Source organism: Maniola hyperantus, chromosome 5, assembly GCF_902806685.2.
Source record: "Maniola hyperantus chromosome 5, iAphHyp1.2, whole genome shotgun sequence".
NCBI classification, from domain to species: Eukaryota; Metazoa; Arthropoda; class Insecta; order Lepidoptera; family Nymphalidae; genus Maniola; species Maniola hyperantus.
In genome coordinates this window covers 821,229-846,529 of record NC_048540.1, presented here as the reverse complement: position 1 = coordinate 846,529, position 25,301 = coordinate 821,229, and the positions used below count along the sequence as shown (strand labels likewise).

The 25,301-nt window shown below is 37.6% G+C and overlaps 1 protein-coding gene and 1 long non-coding RNA gene across 3 annotated transcripts in view; one reads left to right on the top strand and one right to left on the bottom strand.

The window, feature by feature from the left end:
- The window catches only part of LOC138402373 (uncharacterized), a 404,494-nt gene that overhangs the window by 119,168 nt on the left and 260,025 nt on the right, over positions 1–25,301 (bottom strand). The window lies entirely within an intron of this gene.
- The window catches only part of LOC117982133 (neuropeptide FF receptor 1-like), a 57,698-nt gene continuing 42,262 nt past the window's right edge, over positions 9,866–25,301 (top strand). For both annotated transcript variants that reach the window (XM_069498642.1, XM_069498643.1), the window contains exon 1: positions 9,866–10,197. In XM_069498642.1, coding sequence (XP_069354743.1) covers positions 10,004–10,197 — 194 coding nt within the window. In that variant the 5' untranslated portion in view covers positions 9,866–10,003. The remainder of the gene's footprint in view (positions 10,198–25,301) is intronic.

The window sequence follows — 25,301 nt, the reverse complement described above, 5'->3', positions numbered from 1 at the left end:
TGAGAGCGGCCACACTCGGGTTGCGTCTGGCAACACCGATTGGTGAGATTTAGAATTTTTCTGGAGTCAACATGTGAAGACGAATTTTTTCGTTCCAGGAAAATCTCACTCCTTTTCGCCCATGGCTTCGCCTGGGAAAATACAATAGTTATAAATTTAGTCATCCTAACGTATTTCAATGTTTCATCAATTATGGTGAGTGAAAAATCAAGTAATGTGGATTCGACAAAATGGCGGTTTGGTTAGAGAAAATCCTAATTTCATGATTTCCCTTTCAGTTCCAGTTATTTTACCTTCCCAAATAAATGAGGATAATGGGTTGTGGGTGGACTCCTGAAAACCATTGGTGGCCAGGAGTTCAATAGGTGAGTTGTGTTTGATCGGGAAAATTCCACGTGTCGAAATTTTCACACAGCACAAATTATAATCTTGTTTTTTCTTTGTTGCAGGGTTTCCGTTTTTAGTTTTCGGTTTTCCGTTTTTTTTGCTTTCGTTTTCCGTATTTATTTCTTTTGCACATTCACGTTGGCAACTTAATTTCTATGGATAAGACTTGGTGAAAATCTTTGTAAGGAAACATTTCGGTTGTGAAGAATCAAGTTAAATTGAGTTTTGGATCTTGGCCGATGCCGTCCAGCTACATTGCAGTCTTCGCACCTACAAGTAAGCAAATGTTTGTATCCTGGAACAGTTTAGTGAACCTTCTTAGTGTATGTGTACAGTAAGAACCCTGTCTTTACTACTGAGCTTTTATTTTGAAACAATTTTATGAATTTTACTGTGTCATTGTCTATTCCATGCCAATGGCATCTTAAATTTAAAACATAGATTTTATGTACTATCTACCTAAGGCATTCTAATGTATCTAAATTAAGTCTTGGCATTAAGCTAGAATAACTAAGCATTATTAGCCATCACTATGTATTAAGCGACCCCGGTAAAAGTTACATTAAAAACAATTTTGCCTAACATCTAGCAAATTTCATTTATAACACCTCATATACATTACAAGGGAGTCGACGGCTAGCTTCTATTCTTTACTAGGTAGATAGATCAAGTAAGTAAAATTATTTTTTTTTCCTCTAATCTTTGTAAGGTGGTAGATTATTCCGTATCCGGGTATATTTCCATTCCGCCCAATTTACCACCCTTACAATACCATTATAATATTTCGTGTTACCTTTAATATTTCCACCCAGTCACTCCTACATAAAACATTATGTATAAGCAGAAACACTTCTTTGTAAAGAAAAGGTAAATAATCTATTATAGTTATAAATGATTAGGTATTCGTTTATAAATAAACACTTTCACTGGTAAAAAGGCAATTCATGCTGAATACTTCAATAAACAACGTTCTGAAAGCTCGACGAATACTTTTAACAATTATTTTAGGCTTTGTGTACACAGAGTCACGAGTTTTGATGAATTTGTAAATGCTGACGACAGTTAAAATATTTACTTTGCACCGGGCGGTTGCAGACGTACTCACTGACTTGAAATAAAACCTTATACCGACTTAAAGGGCATTGAAGATACATTGATATATCGAAGAATTAAATATCGATATTATCGATATACTTAAAATATCGATATATTTAAACACTTTATTTCATTTTATTTATCCATTTACTCGCCAACTTTACATATTCTATGCCACTGACGTTTAGGTAATATTTAAAAGGCGGTCACTGAAAATCAGCGTTGGGGCGTCTGGTACCTCAGATATTTGCTCTAGAGGTTTGTGTCTGAGGGGCCCGACGTCTCAACACAAGCTGAGTGGCCTACCTGTTCGAGGTGTTGCACTGCTGTACAGGACGATATTGCCTACACCATGTACCACCTATATACCTCGAATAAACATTATTCTATTCTATTCTATTCTATATATATCAATGTAGGTATCGATATTTTTTCCGTAAGCCTACCGCGACCTCCCGAATAGGAAGCGGGCGTCCTAGCCATATCTTTCATCATGGCTAATAGGTACAGTACAGCAATGTAAATTTAATATCTGTCAACGGCTGTACTCACGGATTTAGTCGACGTTAGCCCGACTAGTTTCGAACCCATCCGGGGTCCTTTTTCAAGGGAGTCAGTTCGCGCACGCGTCGCGGTTGAGACTCCGAACCCGGATGGGTTATAAGTTGGGATATAATATATTATAATGTAATGCGGTGGTCTCGACGAGGTTTTAGATTTAATTTAATTTATTTTAGTTTTAATTTAATGTTGTTATTTTTTTAGATTTTAGTTTATTAATAGTTTATTTGTTAACCATTGATAATAAAATTAATTAGTGTATATATTATAATGGAAATCACTCACGATAGTTTAAACGCTAAAATAGTGCAGCAATGCTGTTTAAACGGAACAAAAACTATGTTTTAGTTTTTAACACGTGCACTCACTATTCTATAGTTAATAATAAATTATACAAAAATTGTTGCAAGTAACAAGCCAAAAATAGTTTATTTCTGTTTACCCGTCTTTGAAGTCGGAACAGCCAGCAAAAAATGTTGTGGTTAATGTTGTAGACATGTACCTACATCTTTAAACAAGTTCGGAATCAGTACACTTATTATAAATGCGAAAGTGTGTTTGTTTGTTGGTTTGTTGGTTTTTTGGTTTGCCCTTCAATCACGTCGCAACGGTGCAACGGATTGACGTGATTTATTCCAAGGGTATATATAAAGACCTGGAGAGTGACATAGGCTACTTTTTATCCCGGAAAATAAAAGAGTACCCACGGGATTTTTAAAAACCTAATTCCAGGCGGATGAAGTCGCGGGCATCAGCTAGTTTTATATATATACAGGGTGTAACCAGAACGCTGGCAAAAAGGAAGACAGGTGATAGTGCTGATGATTACTGATATGATACCACAAAAAAACGCGAAAAAATAGAAAAATATCCTATGATTTTGTGAAAGTTTACGAAATAAAACATCTGATTGACGCTAGAGATTACTTAACGAACATTGCGTAAGTAGGCCACTCGGAGTCAATACCAAAAAAATACTAAATCACTAAAGCTACAAAATGAGGCAACTGGTTATTGTTATTGGATTGTGTTTAGATAGTCTAACAATAACGCTAAGTTTTGCTAGCGTTCTGGTAACACCCTGTATACGAAAGTGTGCCTGTCTGTCGGTATAAAATCAATCGCTAGGTACATCATCATCATCATAATGGTCAATCCATCGCCGCGCCACTATTGCGCACCGGTCTCCTCTCAGAATGAGATGGGCTTATGTAAATCATAGTCTGCCACGCTGGCCCAGTGTGGAATGACCAACTTCATAAACCTTTGAGAGCATTATGGAGATCTTTCAGGTATGCAGGTTTCCTCACGATATTTTCCTTCACCGTTAAAGTGAAATTGCTTAAAACGCATATAACTCTGAAAAGGTGTTAAAGGTGCTGCCCGGGATCGAACCCCGAACCTCCCAACTTGGAGGCCAACATCTTAACCACTAGGCTATCACCACTTCCTTATTTTATTAGGGAACCCTAAAATGCGCCTTTTGCTGGTTAATCTGCTGGAATAATAATCTCTACCAAACAATACTTGTTGGTTATAAGTCCCGCAAATTGCTAATACGCGTGACCGCCATTTTAGTGACATCAGCACTAGACTGAAGTTTCGAGCTGATGGTATATTTTTACTTAAATATACGTCAAACGACGTCAAAATGACGTCATTTCGATGCTAATGACACACGGTTCCAGCGCTATAGCAATTTGCGGGACTTGTACCCAAAGAAGATTATCTCAGCTTACAGTCATAAACTAGACAAATAGGAACAATCCAGCCACAATCACCATTATATATGTGTAATATACTGTCACACAATAAATAAAAGATAGCTTCGATTAATCCTACATTGTAACCTAGGTAGTCTAGGTACCTATAGTGCAGTTGTAAGTTATTTAGTACTAGCGGACACCCGGCGTGTGCAACTACGCTAAAAACTCAACTCTAAAACCATCTTAAGAGAGTTGAAATTATCACAGACTGTGTAGTCTCTAATTTTGACTCTCTAGCAATAACGAGACTCTAGTTATTCATGAGATACAGCCCGCTGACAGAAATAGATGGACGGACTTACGACGGACGGACAGCGGGGGCTTAGTTCCCGTTGGCACCCGTCTGGTACGGAACCTTGCCTTTAAGTCAAGATAGACTCTTGACTTGAAGGTACCCATATTATAATTGGAGGGGAAAAAAGGGTTCGAATTAGAAATGAGGAGGCAAATCGCTTCGTACGTATCCGTGGAATTTCTACTACGTACGGGTGCAGACCTTGGCCACTTGGTTATTTTTATTATTTTATTTTTATTATTTTATTTTTATTTTTTATATCTTTTTGTTTTTTTTTTTATAAAAAGAATATTAGCCATATTAAATGACTAATATTCCCCTTTCCTCTCCAACTAAGCGTCAGGCTTGTGCTAGGAGTAGGTACCACAATAGTGCAACGGGCGGGTTTTTGAACCGTCGACCTTTTCGGTTTCAGTCCACTCCTTTACCGATTGAGCTATTGAGGCTCAACCTTATTAGAACGGCAGTGCCACTTACACTAACTAGATGCCTTGCGTTACAATATCTTTTTGCTAAATTAAATTAAAGAAAGTTGAAGCCACTTTGATCTGTAAATCATATTTATGTTTAGTGACATCATCATCATTAGATTTAGATAATGTCGATGATAAGATCGCTTTAGCGATAAGGCCGCCTTTGTATGCTACGGCTATTAGATTAAGATCCTTGTATGTTTTTACTATGTTTACTTGTGTTGTTGTTATGTGCATTAAAGTTTAAAATAAATAAATAAATGTAAGGCTTACTCTAGTGAATTAGGACAATTTCCTCTAATGTCTAGTATAAGGTGTTGAATAAATAAAATAAAAAAAAATGTAGAGGCGTGACGTTTTTACAAACAATTTATATAAAAGCTCAGTTATTTCCCGCAGGAATATATCTCATAGCTAGGCACTTCAGTCACCGTGGGAATTTTTATTTTTACCTAGCACACTCTTATACACCAAGAGCCCGTGATCACTAGACGTGTTTAAGTTTATACAGTACTAAATGATGCCCGCTACTTCGTCCGCGTGGAATTAGGTTTTTAAAAATCCCGTGGGAACTCTTTGATTTTCCGGGATATAAAGTAGCCTATGTCACTCTCCAGGTCTTTACCCATATAAAAAACACGTCAATCCCTTGCACCGTTGCGACGTGATTGAAGTACAAACCAACAAACAAACACACTTTCGCATTTATATAAGGGTACTGATGAATATTGAAATAGGGCCTTTGGACTGTAGTAATAAAATGAAATGATTTTTTGTATAGCGGTAGTTTATGGGGCTAGAATTCATTATTAAAGAGAATAATTAAAAAAGCATGATTTTATTTATTTTCACTCTCTCTAACTTTTCGGAGTTATGTGCGTTTTAAATAATTAAATATCACTTGCTTTAACGGTGAAGGAAAACATCGTTAGGAAACCGGCATGCCTGAGAATTCTTCCTAATGTTCTCTAAGGTGTGTGAAGTTTGCCAATCCACACTTGGCCAGAGAGGAGACCCGTGCTCAGTAGTGAGCTGGCGATCGGTTGATCATGACTCACAAGTGTTATACCTTATACCTATAGTAGTTATACCTAAGAATCTGTCCATTGACTTATCTTAGTTTATAGTTAAGATACTTTATTGGAACACACTTCTTGTGTACTTTAAATTGCACTAGCACTATGGTTTCAGTTTGTTCGTGTGTTCTTTGTATAATTGCACTAGCACTATGCTTTCACTTTGTTCGTGTGTTCTTTGTATAATTGCACTAGCACTATGCTTTCACTTTGTTCGTGTGTTCTTTGTATAATTGCACTAGCACTATGCTTTCACTTTGTTCGTGTGTTCTTTGTATAATTGCACTAGCACTATGCTTTCACTATATTCGTGTGTTCTTTTTATAATTGCACTAGCACTATGCTTTAACTTTGTTCGTGTGTTCTTTGTATAATTGCACTAGCACTATGCTTTAACTTTGTTCGTGTGTTCTTTGTATAATTGCACTAGCACTATGCTTTCACTTTGTTCGTGTGTTCTTTGTATAATTGCACTAGCACTATGCTTTCACTTTGTTCGTGTGTTCTTTGTATAATTGCACTAGCACTATGCTTTCACTTTGTTCGTGTGTTCTTTGTATAATTGCACTAGCACTATGCTTTCACTTTGTTCGTGTGTTCTTTGTATAATTGCACTAGCACTATGCTTTCACTTTGTTCGTGTGTTCTTTGTATAATTGCACTAGCACTATGCTTTCACTTTGTTCGTGTGTTCTTTGTATAATTGCACTAGCACTACATTTTTATTATAGAACACTAGCACACAGACATCAAGACTGTCTCTACCTCTAAAAATTGTTTCAGTTATGTACATAAAACTTTTTACTCGAAGTGGCAGTAGAATAAAATTGAGTGTACGTCTGCATAAAACGTGGGAAAATATTGCAAAGAATAATACAGGTGGACTCTCCGTCTACCAGTACGGTCGTAGAATTACAATTTCTACTTACTATTATAAGATTTTACAACTTGGGATTTTCTAGCCAAGTTTCTATGCCATGCTATTTTTCTATTTCTTATAGTACTGTAAGTAGGTACTTTCATATATTTGTTTGGAACTAGGAGATAGAACTCCAGAAGTTGGAAAGTATGGTTTGGTAGAACGACTAGCTTATGCTCGTGACTTCGTCCGCGTGGCCTACACAAATTTCAAACCCCTATTTCACCTTCATCATCATCATTATCAACCCATCACCGGCTCACTATAGAGCACGGGTCTCCACTCAGAGTGAGAAGGGTTTTGGCCATAGTCTACCACGCTGGCCATGTGCGGATTGGTAGACTTCACACACCTTTAAGAACATTATGGAGAACTCTCGGGTATGGTTTCCTCACGATGTTTTCCTTCACCGTTAAGCAAGTGATATTTAATTAATGAAAATGCACATAACTCCGAAAAGTTAGAGGTGCATGCCCGGGATCGAACCCCCGACCTCCGATTAGAAGGCGGACGTCCTAACGACTAGGCTATCACAGCTTCACTAGGCTATCACAGCTTTCACCCCCTTAGGGGTTGAATTTTCAAAAATCCTTTCTCAGTGGATGCCTACATCATAATAGCTATCTGCATGCTAAATTTCAGCCCGATCCGTCTAGTAGTTTGAGCTGTGCGTTGATAGATTAGTCAGTCAGTCAGTCACCTTTTTCTTTTAAATATTTGGAAGTATGTCGGAAATTGTGTAAAATTCTCTAAAATGCGTTCAACATCAAGCTTGCAAAAGTTTGTTCGGCGAGCATGAATAATTAAAGTAAACTGTGAGGTTCCAAATTTGAATGCGATTGATAAAGGAAATGTTAAAGTCCGATAAGGTTCGGTACGGTACACTTGATATTATATAGTCACATACTTCGAAAGTTGAAAATACTAATTATTAGTTCATGACCACAATTTAATTTTTTTGTGTGCTCTAACCCTAATTTCACGGTTTTCAGATTTTTCCCCAAATGTCAGCTATAAGATCTACCTACCTGCCAAATTTCATGATTCTAGGTCAACGGGAAGTACCCTGTAGGTTTCTTGACAGACAGACGGACAGACAGCAAAGTGATCCTATAAGGGTTCCGTTTTTCCTTTTGAGGTACGGAACCCTAATAAACTTGAAAGTGTCCAGTTTAAGAAATTAGTCAAAACAATGACTAATTTATGAGTAGCTCACGTCAAACTCATTATTGTGACTAATTTCTTAAACTGGACACTTTCAAGTAAAGATTTTCCAAAAGTCTGCCCACGCCCGTTCGGTACCCTCATTACGCTGATTCCACCAATCACAACAAAGCATTCTCCCCTGTCCCCCGCCATCATTTAATGATTTTGTTATCATGCAAAACCTTGTATATACGTACTCTAGGTTCAATTCTCCGTGTATCTATATAACCTGGAACCTCGGGACTAAGGTCCAACCAACGGAGTGGAACAAAGAAACTCACATACAGTACTTGCGAGTCCAAAAGTGATGAACATTTGATGGAACATAGATTTTTAGAAGGATGTCCCCTTGGCTGTCGCAGATTTGTAGAATAGAATAGAATATGTTTTTATTCAAGTAGACTTTTTACAAGCGCTTTCGAATAGTCGGGTAGTTTTAATTTACCACTGGTTCGGAATGGCCGTTCCTACCGAGAAGAACCAGCAAGACACTCGGCGGTTGCTCGTTTTAATTTTACAATTTACAATGTTGTTATACCATACTAGACAAGTATGTAGAGTACAGTCTCGCTCGTTGAGACCGACAAAGCGACGTCATATGCGTATGTGACGGAGACAACGCTCTACAATGATGAAATGTCATTCTAAAGGCCGATGTTCATCACTTTGAGCCGCGTACTGTAGGTACATGTATAAACTCTTAAACGTATAACATTACACTCCTTTTGGACAGCCGTGAAACAAATACTCGTATTTCATTTAATTTCAAAAAGTTTATTTATTTACGTGAAACTACAGGATATCTAGATATCCAGATCGTTAGTGAAACTTCATTGTCTTGAGTTAGTTGAAACTTGTAATTATCTGCCTTCTGAAACATTAATTGCTATTTGCTGGGAAAATTGGTTTTGTAGTTGCGAAGTTTTGATGGTAAGTCAATAGCCTTGACACTTGTGAATACTTGGGATTTTCTAGACTGTACAATAATTATTATTGCGTAAAACTTTCTCGACTAAGGTGCTAGTTTTACCAACTAAGTAACTAAGTACTAACTAAGTGACGACCTCCCTGGCGCGGTGGTAAGCGCTGTTGTCTTATTAGCGGGAGGTCCCGGATTCGATTCCCGGCAGGGATTTGGAATTTTATAATTTCTTAATTTCCTGTCTGGTCTTTTGGGAGGCTTCGGTCCAGGTTAGCCCACTTCCGTCTTACACTGCATCGTCACTTACCACCAGTGAGATGGCGGTCAAGGGCTAACTTGTAACGACACAATACCTAAAGTGTAATTAAGCTTGCTGAAGATAATAGAACTGTGCCGTACAATTTAACTAACGTCCCCCTTTCTGTCGCGTATTTTTATCTTCTTAAAGTAAAGGCTTTCTCGTAAAGCCATTCCAGAGAGCTCTAGCCATTCCAAAAGTTTGAACTATCATAGAGATCCAATAAAACTAATTAAAAAATCTGCAATGCGATCAGAAATTATAATGCTTGGCCATGAATCACCAAGTTTTTATTGATTCTCAAAGTTTTTAAAGTTATTTGTCAACAGAAAATCATTGTTAGTATAAGTACACACTTAAATGCCTTCTTTTTATTAACAAAAAGGTTATCAGAAAAAAGTAAAAACCAATTCATTATTCCTTTGTGAATGTTTAAAAAAGGTGAATACAAAAAAAAGACAAAAGTAAAAGTGTCTGAGGTATTTACAACATTGAGTGATATAAAGTGAAAGACATCCAATAAATGTTCACCAAAAGTGAACTTAATAAACAAAGATTAAAGTGAAAGTAACTGAGGTAACAGTGAGTGAAATAAAAGTGAAAGACATCCAATAAATGTTTCATAAAAGTGAATTTCACTAAAAACGACTTAAGTAAAAGTAAGTGGAACAAAAGTGAAAGACATCAAATTAATGTTCGCTAAAAGTGAATTTCACTAAAAACGACTTAAGTAAAGGTAAGTGAAACAAAAGTGAAAGACATCCAATAAATTTTCACTTAGAACGACTTAAGTAAAAGTAAGTGAAACAAAAGTGAAAGATATCCAATAAATGTTCACTAAAAGTGGATTTCACTAAAACGACTAAAGTAAAAGTAAGTGAAACAAAAGGGAAATACATCCAATAAATGTTCACTAAAAGTGAATTTCACTAAAAACGACTTAAGTAAAAGTAAGTGAAACGAAAGTGAAAGACATCCAATAAATGTTCACTAACAGATGACGACATGCTGTTCAACGCATCACCGAGTGATGCCCGATGGAACGCGAGCGAGCTATGGGGCGGGGGGGCTATGGAGCTGGACGTGTTCTACAACCCTGATGTGGTGATCATAGTGCTGTACGTCATCGTGCTGGCGGCCTCTCTGTCGGCCAACACGCTGCTGATATTCATCGTCATCAAGTTCCAGTACATGAGGAGGTAAGTGAGAGTAAGGAAGAGAATTTATTTAACTAAACTTTAAGAAGAGTATTTGATTAACAAAACTTTTGCAAAGTGCTTTCGGAGAGAGTGTGTCCAAGAACTTTTTAATCTGGTTCTTCCTTCGCCTTTTTTCTAGCATACCGCACGTTATTGCCAACATCTGCACCCGCAAATATGCAGTCGAATTTCCACGGACACGTACGAACTGTTTTACTTCCTCGTTTCCAATTCAAACCGCTAGGAAATGAACACCCTTCTGGCATCAGTTTTTCCCTCCATTTTTAGTATAGGTAGGGTCAGCAACAAAGCTAGGTTTGCACCTGTCCATAGTCGCTTGTACTGGGGTGTGCAAACCTAGCTTTGTTGCTGACTGTACCTTCTAGGCAAGCATACTCCATCTTACCGCCCTGATGAGCGATCGTTACCGGACCGGACGTGTATTGTACATTCAAACATATGTATAGCTCCAATGCCTTCAGGTAGCCTGAACGGACCGGACCGGATGAAAAAACCTGACGTATATTGCCAGCCTTAGGCTGTATCATCACTTACCTGCAGGTCTGAATTCAACCAAGTGCTAGTCTATTTTTGGCGGTTTTTTGAAAAAATGGCGGAAAACATCAATAGATAAAAAAAATCCTGACGCATTGACGATTAACGCCCAGCCTTGGATCTAGATTCTAGAAAGCTGAAATTTTAACAGAAATTTCCTATATTATGTAGGGAATAAAGAAGATTAATATTTTCGCCGAGCAAAGCCGAGAGCGATCGCTAATTACACGATATTTGAATAGCGGGAATACTATACATATAATTAAATAAATTTTTGTTTATAATAAATTATGTTGTTAAATTTCAGTGTACATGAGAAGGTAAGCCTATAACGTAATCACCGTAGTCAATGTTAGGGAAAAGTAATCCTTTATCAAATTTTCCGTACAGTGAATGAGATTTACGTGAATAAAATACTGAAGGGGTAATTGCACAACGCAGTCGAAATCAAAATCGCTTTTGAAATTGATGAAAACTGTATCTTCTATAATATAAAAATAAATCACTCAATGTGTTGCTCATCGCAAATCTCGAGAACAGCTGAACCGATTTCGCCAATTCTCTTTTTATAATATTCCTTGAAGTACGAGGATGGTTTTTCGGAGAGAAAAATTTAAAAAATTTGAATTGACTGTTCGGCGGAATGAAGTTCGCCAGGGCAGCTAGTCTATATATATAAAATTCAAAGTCCTGACTCCTGACTGACTGACATATATCAACGCATAGCCTAAACCGCTGGTTTAGGACCAGACATGAAATTTGGAGGATCTATTCTTTGTAAAGAGTAGGTATCCATTAAGAAAGGATTTTTCGAAATTCCACCCCTAAGTGGGTTAAATGGGGGATGGAAGTTTGTATGAAAGTCCGTCATTTGTCAAGTTATTTGCATGAAAATTAGTATTTGAGTTTTCGATTACAAATGAAGAAATACGTGTTTCAGGATTTTTGTAAAATTCGCCCATAAGGGTGGTAAAATAGGGGATGAAAGTTTGTATGGGAAGGTTTATTTATTGATATTATAATTAACTTGAAATTCGGAACGTAGGTTTTCACATTTAATTTTTTTGTGTGATGTAACCACAAATTCACGGTTTTCAGATTTATTTCTTTACTTGTGCTATAAGATTTACTTACCTATCAAATTTCATGATTCTAGGTCAACGGGAAGTACCGTAATAGGTTCTCTTGACAGACACGACGTACAGACAGACAACAAAGTGATCCTATAAGGGTTCCTTTTTTCCTTTTGAGGTACGGAACCCTAAGAAGATTAATGGTATTGTATGTTTTATTGATAAAAATCAAGTTCGATGTTTTTCATTCAATGATATTATAAAGAATTCATCCAGGTATTATTTGGTTCGAGTTTTCTATAGACGTTAAGAAACCATGCCATCTTGTTCTCATTGTTACCACATAATAATATGTTACGGTACCTCTTTTCTAGGAAACCCTATATGGGTCTATAGTGCCTTTGAAACGCTTTTACGTTTAAAAAGATATGTTTGAAGTCTATTATACTTGCAGCAAAGCCCCACGGGCAGCGAGATTTTGCTACGACTATAGTATTCGACCGTAAGTTATGGTAAGGGAACTCTCAGTTTGATCTTGAATCGACAATATGTCAAATATTTGGCTATGGTGAGTGGTGACCTAATCAAGGAAAAATAGGGCCACTCAAAGAATTTGGGGCCACTTTAGGGCTACCTCTGTCAAATGTTAATATTTGACGCCTGCCAGTGACGTCGACGCCTCGACGTTTCGTTGGAAGTTTTCTAACTGTCGTGAACTGTTCTATGGTTGTAAAACCAGTCCAAATTTAATTTTTTTATTTTTTTATTTCGATGAAAATAATTAATCGTGAACCTCACCTCGATTGCTGGAAAACTGCATCAATCATCATTACAATCGCAATCGTTGTGATTGGCTGAATTTATGGTATTCTTGTTGCAACAATACCTATATAGTAGCCAATAGTAAGCGAGCATCAACCAATCAGAGATGATTGCGATCGTGACATTGTAGCTGTCATTCTACTGCAATGGAGGTGTTGTGTTATGGTTATGAAACCAGGAAATTGGATTTTTCAAAATTCCGATGGCAATTAACGGTATAATATTTGAGTTTGTGCATTGCGCGATAGCCCCTCCAGCCTCCTGTAATTCATCCGGGATCTTGTTTGGGTTTAATAATATTTTAATCATAGTCCGGCTCCTACGGACATCTTACAACAAGAGATCTTCAAAATGGAAACCCCGAATTATCTCACTGATTACGGGATGTGCTTTTGTTAGGATTTAGGTCAAGGATGCTTCAGCGATTTCGAAATTGCACATAGAAGAAAGAGCTTTGCACTTCCTCTTATCAATCAGTAGGACTATGGTTATAAGCCATTCGAGATTGTTACATGTTCCAACAACTAGATGGCGCTGTTCAATCGATAACATTTCGTGACGTAGTCCCGAACAAATGTACCGCCAACAGTACTCGCACTAATGGAGTTTTCTGCAATCTGGACTATAGAAGTTTCAAGACACAACCGTTCGGCCCAGCTGGCGCTACCGAGCACAAACAGCCTCCCTTTGGTACGGTTGGTACGGTCGAGACTGCACACCGCTCCCGTACAAACTGATGATAATGAAACTAAAACTTCGAACTATCAATAAACACCTCAGCTTTCCAGATTAAGTCGGATAGACTCGATTCCATTTTTTTTTTTTTTTTTTTATAAAGAATATTAGCCATATTAAATGACTAATATTCCCCTTTCCTCTCCAACTAAGCGTCAAGCTTGTGCTAGGAGTAGGTACGACAATAGTGCAACGGGCGGGGTTTGAACCGTCGACCTTTCGGTTTCATTCCACTCCTCTACCCGTTGAGCTATTGAGGCTTTCTAAACATCACAATGTAAGCTCTTATTTCACAAATAATTGAGTCTACATATTTAATGGAACTTTGGCGAACTAATGTAACTTTAGTTCGTATAATGGAAAATCATTATCTATTAAAACGTGGTCTTATAAAGGCCCGCGCAAACGGGCCACTCGCCACAGTCATAACTCATAAGTCATCAGTTTAAAACACAGTTTAGTTTAGTAAAGTGTTTTGTCTAAGATACAGTGTTTTGATTTACACGTCAGCTGCAGTGGTGAGCGCTGTGATCTTATAAGTTTAAGAGGTTGCAGGTTCAATTTCCGGCCGGGGTAATTTTCACATTTAGAAAGGTATCTTTTGTCACCTCTTGGTTTTGTTTTTACTAAACTACTTTCAACTGTATGCCCACAGTCATAAAGCTGAGTATAAGTTGTAGCTAAAGAGACTGGTAAGAATTAAAATTCTTAAAGCCAGCTCTCTCCTTCACACTCCTGTACCCATATATTTATATCTCTCCTTCGCACCAATTCGCCTTTCACTTAACTCGAAAACACGCTGCGCCGGCGCGGCTAGGCGCAATCAATCGCAACAAAGACATCGTGCTGGGCGCCCGCTTCTCCGCTCCAAGAATCCGTAATGGCGGACGCCGTGTTGTGTTAAAACGTGTGTAAACGTGTCGCTAATCGCCTGAACGCCTCAGCTGTGGTCAATTCTCTCGCGAAAAGAAAGTGAAGTGAACAGAAGAGGAATTTACGCCAGAATTGTCGCGCATACGTGCGTTATCCTTTACTTTTCCTTTCTTTGTCCTTAGTCCACTGCTTAGAAGCTTCCACAGTCCTGGAGCTATCGAAGATATTATTCATCACGCTTTTTGAATCTGACCAGAGACATCACTCCATAGGAAAGCGTTGAACCTACCTCTTTTTAAGTCTTTAAGTCACATGGCACCTAATTCAAAAGTTTTTAAGAGCACCACTGCACTTAAACCATCTCACTGGCGTGTTGCCTCAGTTACAGTTTAAATAATTAATAAATAAATATTAATATATTTATATACTCTTATAAATAATATAATTAATAGAGAATAATAATTAATCTATATATCAGTAATCGCACTTACAGATACTTAGTAAAAATACTATAATTAGAATAGAATAGAATAGAATAGAATGTTTTTTTATTCATGTAAACTTTTTAAAAGTGCTTATGAATAGTCAGGTAGTTTTAATTTACCACTGGTTCGGAATGCCGTTCCTACCGAGAAGAACCAGCAAGAAACTCGGCGGTTGCTCTTTTTAACGCCTATAAGCCTTTGCTGTCCATCCGTCTGTCCCTGAGCGGGCTGTATCTCATGAACCGTAATAGATAGAGAGCTGAAATTTTCACAGTGTGTCTGTCTATTGCTACTACAACAACAGACAATAAAAAACCAAATGTCGAATTTCAAAATGGCCGCCACCATGTTAATTAAAAAATCAGTACCCTTATTATATCAGTACACTTATTATAAATGCGAAAGTGTGTTTGTTTGTGGTTTGTCCTTCAATCACGTCGCAACGATGCAACGGATTGACGTGATCTATTGCATGGGTATATATAAAGACCTGGAGAGTGACATATGCTACTTTTTATCCCGGAAAATCAAAGAGTTCCCACGGGATTTTTAAAAACCTAAGTCACGGGCATCAGCTAGTTATAAATATCTTGTACGATGGTACGGAACCGTTGGTGCGCAATTTTTCCTCTTCAATATTTTGAAGTGATGATTTTACGGCTCCTTGAACTCCAATACAGGTGAATTTAATTTAAAACTTCGCTGAAAGTTAGTGCAAAATCACTGATTTGTTGTCAGAAATTTTGAACTCGGTACATTTACTCAAAGGGTTAATGTACGCGATCCCGGAAGACGTTTGGTAATTATAAATAGAACAAAGCTTCTTACCCTAAGATTCGGGGAATTGTGGCATTCAAATATTATGTTAAGAAAGACGAGAAGTCAATTTACTCCCAAGTTTCATTCATTTCATTAATATTAATTTACCTCTAAGTAGGTAGGTACTTCCTAATTCCATGTATTTTGGTAGCTTTATTTACATGTCAGCTTTTCGTTTCATAAATTAATATTTGAAACCGATTTGATTAAAATGTAGAAAATATTGTATTGATTTGTATTGATTGAAGTATTGTATTGATTTGCCTCTTTAAATGTATTATTAAATATAAAGTCTTCATTTGACTCGAATTTGAGTGTATGAAAATATAATTCTTGATTTGACAAAAAAAAATAGAAATATTTTTAAGTCATGATACTAAAATCGTAATGTCTATAAATGAGAACTTTTGGCAGTATTGACCACGAGTCTACGTCGAGGAACCTCGCTACGATTTAACAATCATTATCATACAATGTACTTTTTTACTACTTAATAAAAATGGCGAGCAAACGCCTGCTCGTTTGCTCAGCATTTTTATTACTAAAATAAGGTCACCTGATGTTGAGTGAATTACCGCCGCCCATGAAAATTTGCAGTACCAGAGGAACCACCAATGCGTTGCCGGGCTTTTAGGAATTTGTCGCTCCGCCCCTTGAATAACCCCATGTTATAATCTAATGGGAACACCGCCGAAGGGAGTTGATTCCACAGTTTGCATATGCGAGGAAAAAAGGACCTGGCACAACAGGCGGTCGAAGTGCACCAAACACCCAGGTGGTGAGGGTGAAATTGTTTGCGGTGGCGTGCGGTGTGGTTGTAGAAAAAGGAGGGTGGAATGAGATCAAACAACTCTTCAGAGCACTGCCCATTATAGAGGCGATAGAACACGCAAAGAAAGCTTAATCCGGATATATCAATTGTACCTAAACCTATGTAATATGTATATTAAAAAACAAAGAACTCTCAAATTACTGAATTAGCAGTTCCACAAACAATTTTATATTAGGTACCTATACGTAAGCAATTTAACAAGTCTAGCTTTGATTCTTTTCGATTCGATTGTCCCCAGAGATTTGGACGATGAGATCCGGAGATTGCAGCTGTAAGAACCTCTTATAGGCCTGTCAGAAATTCAGCCTATTGGGATTTTTTCCAAATCATACGGCAAAATACTTTCGTAGTTATGAATGTTATGAAAAAACATGTAGGTAAGTAGGTATCTTCTAAAATGAAAGATTAAGTTTTTAGTAAGTAGTCCAGGTTCAGTTTACTACTTATTATTCCGGAAAATCAAAGAGTTTCCATGGTATTTTTAAGAACCTCACGGACAAAGTCTCGCCAGTCTCGGGCATCAACTGGTAATAAATATGGTAGACAGAAAATCAAGTGATGCTCTTCTATCCTTGTTAGTCCTAATTAGTTTTATTCAAACTTTAAGAAAGCTTCTTGACTTGAATCGGTCCCTTTGTAGCACTTTATTACATTTCAAATCAAATCAAATCAAATCATAAATTTTATTGCCTTTAAGTTGCTGAGTGCTGACATAAATTATATAAGGAACACAGAAAAATATTAATAATACAGATAAAGAACAAAATAATAACAATTAAGTGGACGTAGGTCTAGGTCTAGGACTAGGCCTGACTTGTTAGTCATCACCAGACTAGGCTTGCCTCATTTATCTTTTATCTATATATAAAAGGAAAAGGTGACTGACTGACTGACTGACTGACTGACTGACTGACTGACTGACTGACTGACTGACTGACTGACTGATCTATCAACACTAAGCTCAAACTACTGGACGGATCACGCTGAAATTTGGCATGCAGATAGCTATTAAAACGTAGGCGTCCGCTAAGAAAGGATTCTTCAAAATGCAACCCCTAAAGGGGTAAAATAGGTGTTTGAAGTTTGTATGAAAGTCTGTCAGTTTTGAAGTGTCTATGAAGAAGTTTTGTAGTTAATATTTTTGCAATTAGCAGTATGACATATTTTATTAAGCTCATGTTAAAATCTCATAGTTAAAGATCAAACCTAAGGGTGTAAAATAGGGTTAAAATTTTGTGTAGTCCACGCGGACGACGTCGCAGGCATAAGCTAGTTGTTAAATAAAATTAATTAAATTACCAGCTCTGCCCAGCCAGGAGATGCTTACTAGTCAGTGACTTTTACATATAGATAAATACATTTCGTCGTCTCTAATACTTACAATAATAGCCGGCCTATACAATGTGTATACAGACCTCTAAAGAAATTGAAATGAGTGAATCATTATCAAAAATACACAATCAAGTACAATTGATCGCATTTGTGCCCTAGATGGCTGTTTTCTAAACAGATTTCTCAAACTGCATAATTGCAAAGTTACCTCTAAATATACTTAAAACCTTACTCACAACCTTGAATGGGAAGCTGGAAGAAATCTCTGTTCAGAGATAAACATATCCAATGTAACTTAATTTATTACTACTATGTAACTACAATTTCGGTACATGGAAAATAAAAATCAATAATTAAATACTTAAATTTCCATTTTTCTCAGTAATGAATACAATAATCTTGGCAATGTTTAGTACAATTATTTGTCATACTTTACCCGATTCAGATTTTATATAAAGGTACTGTTATAATTTTAGTATTTTTTGTAAAGATTCGTCACGTATTGACCCTTCCTCTCCAGTAACTCTAGGGTCACGACCCTCAGAAATGAAAAAATTCACGCAGAGAGAGCTATTTCAAATCAATAGTTCCTCCATTTAAATATTGAAAGTCTGTAAATCTGCTTTTGTGCTATAAAATACTTCGCTGTTTTCTTCAATAGCATAGTTTGCCAGTAAAGTCCTTTGTCAAAGAAGAATAGAAGAATCTTGCTATCTTTGCAAAATGACGCCCACTTTCAGATAAGATCGCATAAATGTTTTATTCAAGTCACAGAATTAAATACCTACCTACCTACTTACTTTTCTATTCAACTAAATTTTTAGTAGTTCTTTTTAATATCCAGTTTTTTTTTAAATAAAACTAGCGAGCAAACGAGTAGACGGATCACCGGATTACGCCCATGAACATTTGCAGTACCAGAGGAACCGCCAATGCATTGCCAGCCTTTCAGGAGTTCGTAGGTCCGCTCCTTGAATAACCCCATGTTGTAATCTAGTGGAAACACTGCCGAAAAGAGTTGGTTCCACAGTTTGCATGTGCGTGGAAAAAATAATCTGGCACTACGGGCGATCGAAGTGCACCAGGCACCGAATAATTAGGTCGAGTTTCATTAAATATTAAATCTCTATTCAGTAATTAAGGATACCTTAGTAACTCGAACAAAACAGTAAGATTTAGCCGTGACCTTTCTAGTGGCCATTAAAAGGCGCGCGTCGCGGTCGTCCTTCTTAGTACGAGGCCACTTAAAAAGATTGGGTCTCGCCCCTTGTCGTCTCTATATATTTTTGGTTATACAGGCTGTAACCAGGACGCTAGCAAAAACTTAGCGTTATTGTTATACTATCTAAACACAATCCAATACCAATAAACATTTGTCTCATTTTAAAGTTTTAGTGATTTAGTATTTCTTAAGCCCGCAGTGTATACCGTGCAAAACTCGGGTCAATGTCCCGCCTACGACGCGGAATTGACTCCGAGTGACCTACTTACGCAGCGCTCGTTGACCTCTAGCGTCAGTCAGATGTTTTATTTGCAACTAGATGATGCCCGCGACTTCGTCCGCGTGGATTTAGGTTTTTGAAAATCCCGTGGGAACTCTTTAATTTTCCGGGATAAAAAGTAGCCTATGTCCTTCCCCGGGATACAAACTATCTTTGTACCAAATTTCGTCAAAATCGGTTGAACGGTTGAGCCGTGAAAAGCTAGCAGACAGACAGACAGACAGACACACTTTCGCATTTATAATAATATTAGTATGGATATATCGCAAACTTTTACAAAATTACAGGACGTTTTGTATTTTTCGCGTTTTTTTTGTGATACCAAATCAGTAATCATCAGTACTTATCACCTGTCTTCGTTTTCCCCAGCGTTCTGGTTATGTTTCATAGTTATAGAACTACAGGTCCCAGATAATATCTAATTGCTAAAGTTTTAAGGGTGCCAAATTATTAACTTTTGCTCTGTCTCGATCAAACTATAAAACTTCGAAAATAAATCCATAAGAACTCCGAAAGTGTGTTTGACTACTACTCTTTCACGGCCCATCCTACAGAGATAGCTTTCATCTCGAGATGGATTTTTAACACAGAAAATCTGAATACCTAAAAAAATTTTGTAACCTAAATCAAAGTGTATTCAGAAGTCGCGGGCATCATCTACTAAAAGTCCGCGACAGGTCGAGATGGCAATCGGAGTATGAGGCAGGGGGACGCACCGCACATCCGCACAGCCCCCCACGCTAACCCGATGCGGGCCCCTCGCCGATTCCCATTTAAACCTGCCGCGCACATCTAAATATATAAAAGGAAAAGGTGACTTCTGATCTATCAACGCACAGCTCAAACTACTGGACGGATCGGTCTGAAATTTGGCATGCAGATAGCTATTATGACGTAGGCATCTGCTAAGAAAGGATTTTTGAAAATTCAACCCCTAAGAGGGTGAAATAGGGATTTGAAATTTGTGTAGTCCACGCGGACGAAGTCGCAAGCATAAGCTAGTCGTTCATAATTTGCCTGTATATTTTGGTACTAGTAGCTGTTTTCCCAAATATTGCCTAGATTATTATTATTCTGTTATCAGCGTGTTTATGATTATCCATGTATCTACTTAGGTAGGTATATACCTACGTAATAGAAATCAGCTTATGGAGGACTTGGCAGATTCAATTAGAGATAAGCTCTTGAATGATGGAGTCAATTGTTTTGACAAGATTAAATAGGCACCTATGTTAGATTGACGATAGAATAGAATAGAATAGAATGGGGTAGAATAGAATGGGATAGAACGGGATAGAATGGGTTAGAAAGGGATAGAATGGAACGGAATAGAATAGAAATATTTTTTATTCAAACAAACTTTCACAAGTAGTTTTGAATCGTCAAATGCATTTCTCACTACCTACACATATTATTATAAATGTATTTGTTTGTTGGTTTGTTCGTTTATTGGTTTGTTGGTTTGTTAGTTTGTCCTTCAATCACGTCGCAACGGAGCAACGGATTGACGTGATTTTTCACATGGGTATAATTTGAAGACCTGGAGATTGATATAGGTTACATTTATCCCGGAAAATTAAAGATTTCCCACGGGATTTTTAAAAACCTAATTCCACGCGAACGAAGTCGCAGGCATCAGCTAGTTGGGAATAAAGAGGATGCACATTTTGGTTATAAGCTGTGATAGCCTAGTGGTTAGGACATCCGCCTTCTAATCGGAGGTCGGGGCACGCACGTCTAACTTTTCGGAGCTATGTGCGTTTTAATTAATTAAATATCATTTGCTTTAAAGGTGAAGGAAAACATCGTGAGGAAACCTGCATGCCAGAGAGTTCTCCATAATGTTCTCAAATGTGTGTGAAGTCTACCAATCCGCACATGACCAGTGTGGTAGACTATGGCCAAAAACCCTTCTCACTCTGAGAGGAGACCCGTACTCTGTAGTGAGCCGGTGATGGGTTGATCATGATGATAATGATGATATTTTGGTCGACTGAAGCTGCGGGCGGTTGCTAGTTCCAAATATTGATAATCACACATTTACTTGAAATCACTTCCATTATATTAGATTACGGTAATTTCAGACCCCAATCCGCCCATTCCTCTATTCACTCAGATAATAGCCCGCCCAAAATGGCGGATGAGTTTTTACAAAAGAAAATACCTACCTACGACCATAAAGCTCCCTGTCGCAATGGCGAGCTACGTTGTCGCTCCAGGGTTCAATTCCTGGTATAGTTTTTGCTGAAATACAAAAAATGCGAAGGCGAGTGGTCCATACCAATAACCATTTGCCTCATTTTGTAGTTTTAGTAATTTAGTATTATTCAAACCCGGAATGTATAGCGTGCAAAACTCGGGTCAATACCCCGCCTTAGACGCGGCATTGACTCCGAGTGGCCTACTTACGCAACGTTCGTTGACCTCGTCGTCGTCGTGTGCAGTGTGTCGTGTGTATCACACCACACGACATGCATATCGTGACCGCCAATCGTGCCGTGCGGTGGCTCGTGCAAAAACAGTGTAATGCTAAATTTCAGTCTCAGCAAAGTGTAGGAAATGTAAATTATAAGATAAATAATTCAAGATAATTTGTCTTATCTAAATTAACAGACGTCACAAAGCCGCTAACTCTCTCTGGGACAATCTTAAAATAAATTACATTTTTTGCAGACCATGCTGATTAAAGAATAATCAAATTGAGTCACACTTTACTGTGGGTGTGACTCGATGGGGAAAAATCGTTAGATTCCTAACGAGTCACACTGTTGCACGATTGGGTGACTCAAATCAAAGAAATAAAGTGAATATAAAGTAATTAAATTAAAAAAAATTCTTCCCAAAAAATTTCAACTACTTTAAGCCAATCTCTTTACAATGGAATATTCCCGTGATCTTTATAAAACGCAGACGAAAGAAAATGAAGAACGATTATTTACTTCACTCGAAAGATATAAAAGAGTATCGAGTGACGTCATTTTGATATCAATAACACGTGTAACATTGTAACAACGTTTGATATTATCGCGATAATAAGCGAATGGTTATGAGATATTTGGGACTTGGTGAAACGTGTTATGGATATTACGAGTCAATTAATATAGCCATCATAATTATATGCTTGTTTTAATGATTTTGTTATGATGCCTTCTCGAGAAAATCTGTTGGGTACGGACCTCGAGGCCTAGGTACCTTGCTCCGCATGTCCTCACAGGTCAGTCTTGGGTTTATTTATTCACCCTTTTTAATGAGGAGTTTTCCTGAACGTGTTCCTTCACAAACCACGTGGATGGCACTGATTACATTAATTTACTCTACATGATGCTTTCTGAAGACTTCATGGCTAACTTGTTTTTTAGTCTTCCTAGTACGAATGAAACAAAAACGATTGATAATTATGCGCTATCACAAACAGGCCACAGATTTTAAGGGGTCTATTAGATGACCGAGTCGGTCATCAAAGTCAGAAAAAACAGGCCCATTTCTTATCAAAATTACTCCACTGGTACTTAGTTGGTACCCGAAAAACACCGCAGAGTAGGTACTGGGCAACGTCTCTAATAAATCTCCCCGATATTGCATTGCAGCCGATTAAGCTATGGAGGCCGCAGACCGCCGACAATACTCGGTCCGATTCACGTTAGAGAAAATAGATACTTAACTTGGCCGTGTATCTTGGACATTTAATATCCAATCCAATACATAAGCCTGTTTGCGTTCACTGCTGGACATAGGTCTTTCCAAGAGCCCGCAACCAAATACGCCCCCCTATTGTGTAAGAATAATCATTTAATCGCTATCGCAATCGTCGAGAAATTCTGCCCTTTGAGTGGTTGATTGGCTGTTTACACTTTTTCACAGCCAATCAAAGGGCAGAATTTCTTGACGATTGCGATAGCCATGAAATGGTTATTCTTACACAATTGGGGACACGGTCCTCCGCCTTCCTCATCCATCCGCTCCCCACCACCTTCTTCAGGTCATCGGTCCAGCGGGCTGGGGTCGTCCCACAGTGCGCTTACCCATACGTGGTCTCCACTCCATAACCAGTCTACCCCATCGGATCAAACTAAAAACTAATTACAAAATTTGCCCTATGCATTCTTTTTAGAAATATTATTATTTTTTAAAACTCATTAGTTTTTGACGATAACTCAAAATTACTTTTTGAAGTTGTTTTTACAATTCAGTACAGTTCTGATGAAATAGTGCCCTATCTTTACAAACTCAGCGCCGATTTATCGTCATCGCCAACTTCAGACAGTTCACAATTCGGACTTTGCCGATAAAACGGTCTCAGCGAAACAGGGTCGTCTGCGTTAGCGTTTAATACCGTTTCATGTCTGTATATTGTATTCAGAGGGACAATGTTATCATAAATTCTATTAAAAGTGTCGTCGCGACCTGCCATAAATTTTCAGTATGGAGACTATAAATTGTAACTTTTACTCAGCTCTAGTAAAGTTTATTCTAAACTCCCCACAAGTGATTTAGAAGTTTGAATTGGTTCATATTAGGAGCTGTAACTATCTTGTGATTAAAAGTTACAATGTCATTATGGACTAAGAGCCAGCACGTGCCAGACCTTCGCTATTTTATAAATGCTGAAAGTTTTTGAAATCTTCAAAAACTTCAGGGAGGGATCGTTCGATCAGTAAATATGAAGTTTGGGTTATTGTGGCTTTGGGAGATAACAGGTGATAATTTTGTAAAAAATCTTATGTTAAAGTATGTATACTACTTTTTATGAAGCTCCCACGGGATTATTAAAAAACTAAATCCAACATTAATAAAATATAATATAATCTTTATTTGAAGCAACTAGGGCTCAACTTGAGTACTAACATGGGTTTGTCTTTCATTTTTGATATTTGTAATTTAGCACGCGTTTTTCAAAAAAATTATAGGCCACATTTGCAAAAGAAACAGAAATAAAAAACAAAAATTAAATAGATATTTCGCTTAATTGTAAGTAAGTAATCAGATTTAAAATATATTATGTTCACTTTTAAAAGAAAATAATTTTATTAAAAACTTGGGACAAAAAGCACGAGTTTCCAAGAAATGTTTTAAACAAGTTATTTAATTTGTCTGGAAGCTCTCGATGAGAAATAATAAGAAACTTTTGTATTAGAGCAATACTCTGAAATTGTACTAAGTGCAATATTACACTAGGGATATGTAGTGACATAAAAAGTTGTGTACTTATCCAATTACGCCACTTAAAGCTGTGATAGCCTAGTGGTTAGGACGTCCGCCTCCTAATCGGAGGTCAGGGGTTCGATCCCGGGCACGCACCTCTAACTTTTCAGAGCTATGTGCGTTTTAATTAATTAAATATCACTTGATTTAACGGTGAAGGAAAACATCATGAGGAAACCTGCATGCCTGAGAGTTCTCCACAATGTTCTCAAAGGTGTGTGAAGTCTGCCAATCCGCACATGGCCAGCGTGGTAGACTATGGCCAAAACCCTTCGCTCTGAGAGGAGACCCGTTCTCTGTAGTGAGCCGGTGATGGGTTGATCATAATGATACGCCACTAAAAGCTGTGATAGCCTAGTGGTTAGGACGTCCGCCTTCTAATCGGAGGTCGGCGGTTCGATCCCGGGCAGGATTCTATATAAAAGTAGTCTGTAACTATAACTATGCAAAAAAAATCACGTCAATCCGATGCTCCGTTGCGGCATGATTGAAGGGCAAACAAACAAACACACTTTTGCATTTATAATAATTACTAGCAGTTGCCCGCGACTTCGTCCGCGTAAAATTTCTGGTTTCTCATGAGATTAGAAATTTTCCCGCTGCAAAAGGCCTCACTTACCTACTCTTACCTCTAGCTTCAAAAACATAGGATTTTCATATAACCTTCCAATCCCTATTTCACCCCCTTAGGAGGGATTTCCATAAGTTTCTTTCTTATGTCGTCACTTGCGAAAGAACGTATCCTCGAAATTTCAAGTAAAAATAACAACAATTAAAACTTTCACATACAAACTTTCATCCCCTATTTTACCACCCTTAAGGGGGGTTTCCAAAATAAATTATATAGGTTTTTTTATTATATTACAGCTTTAAA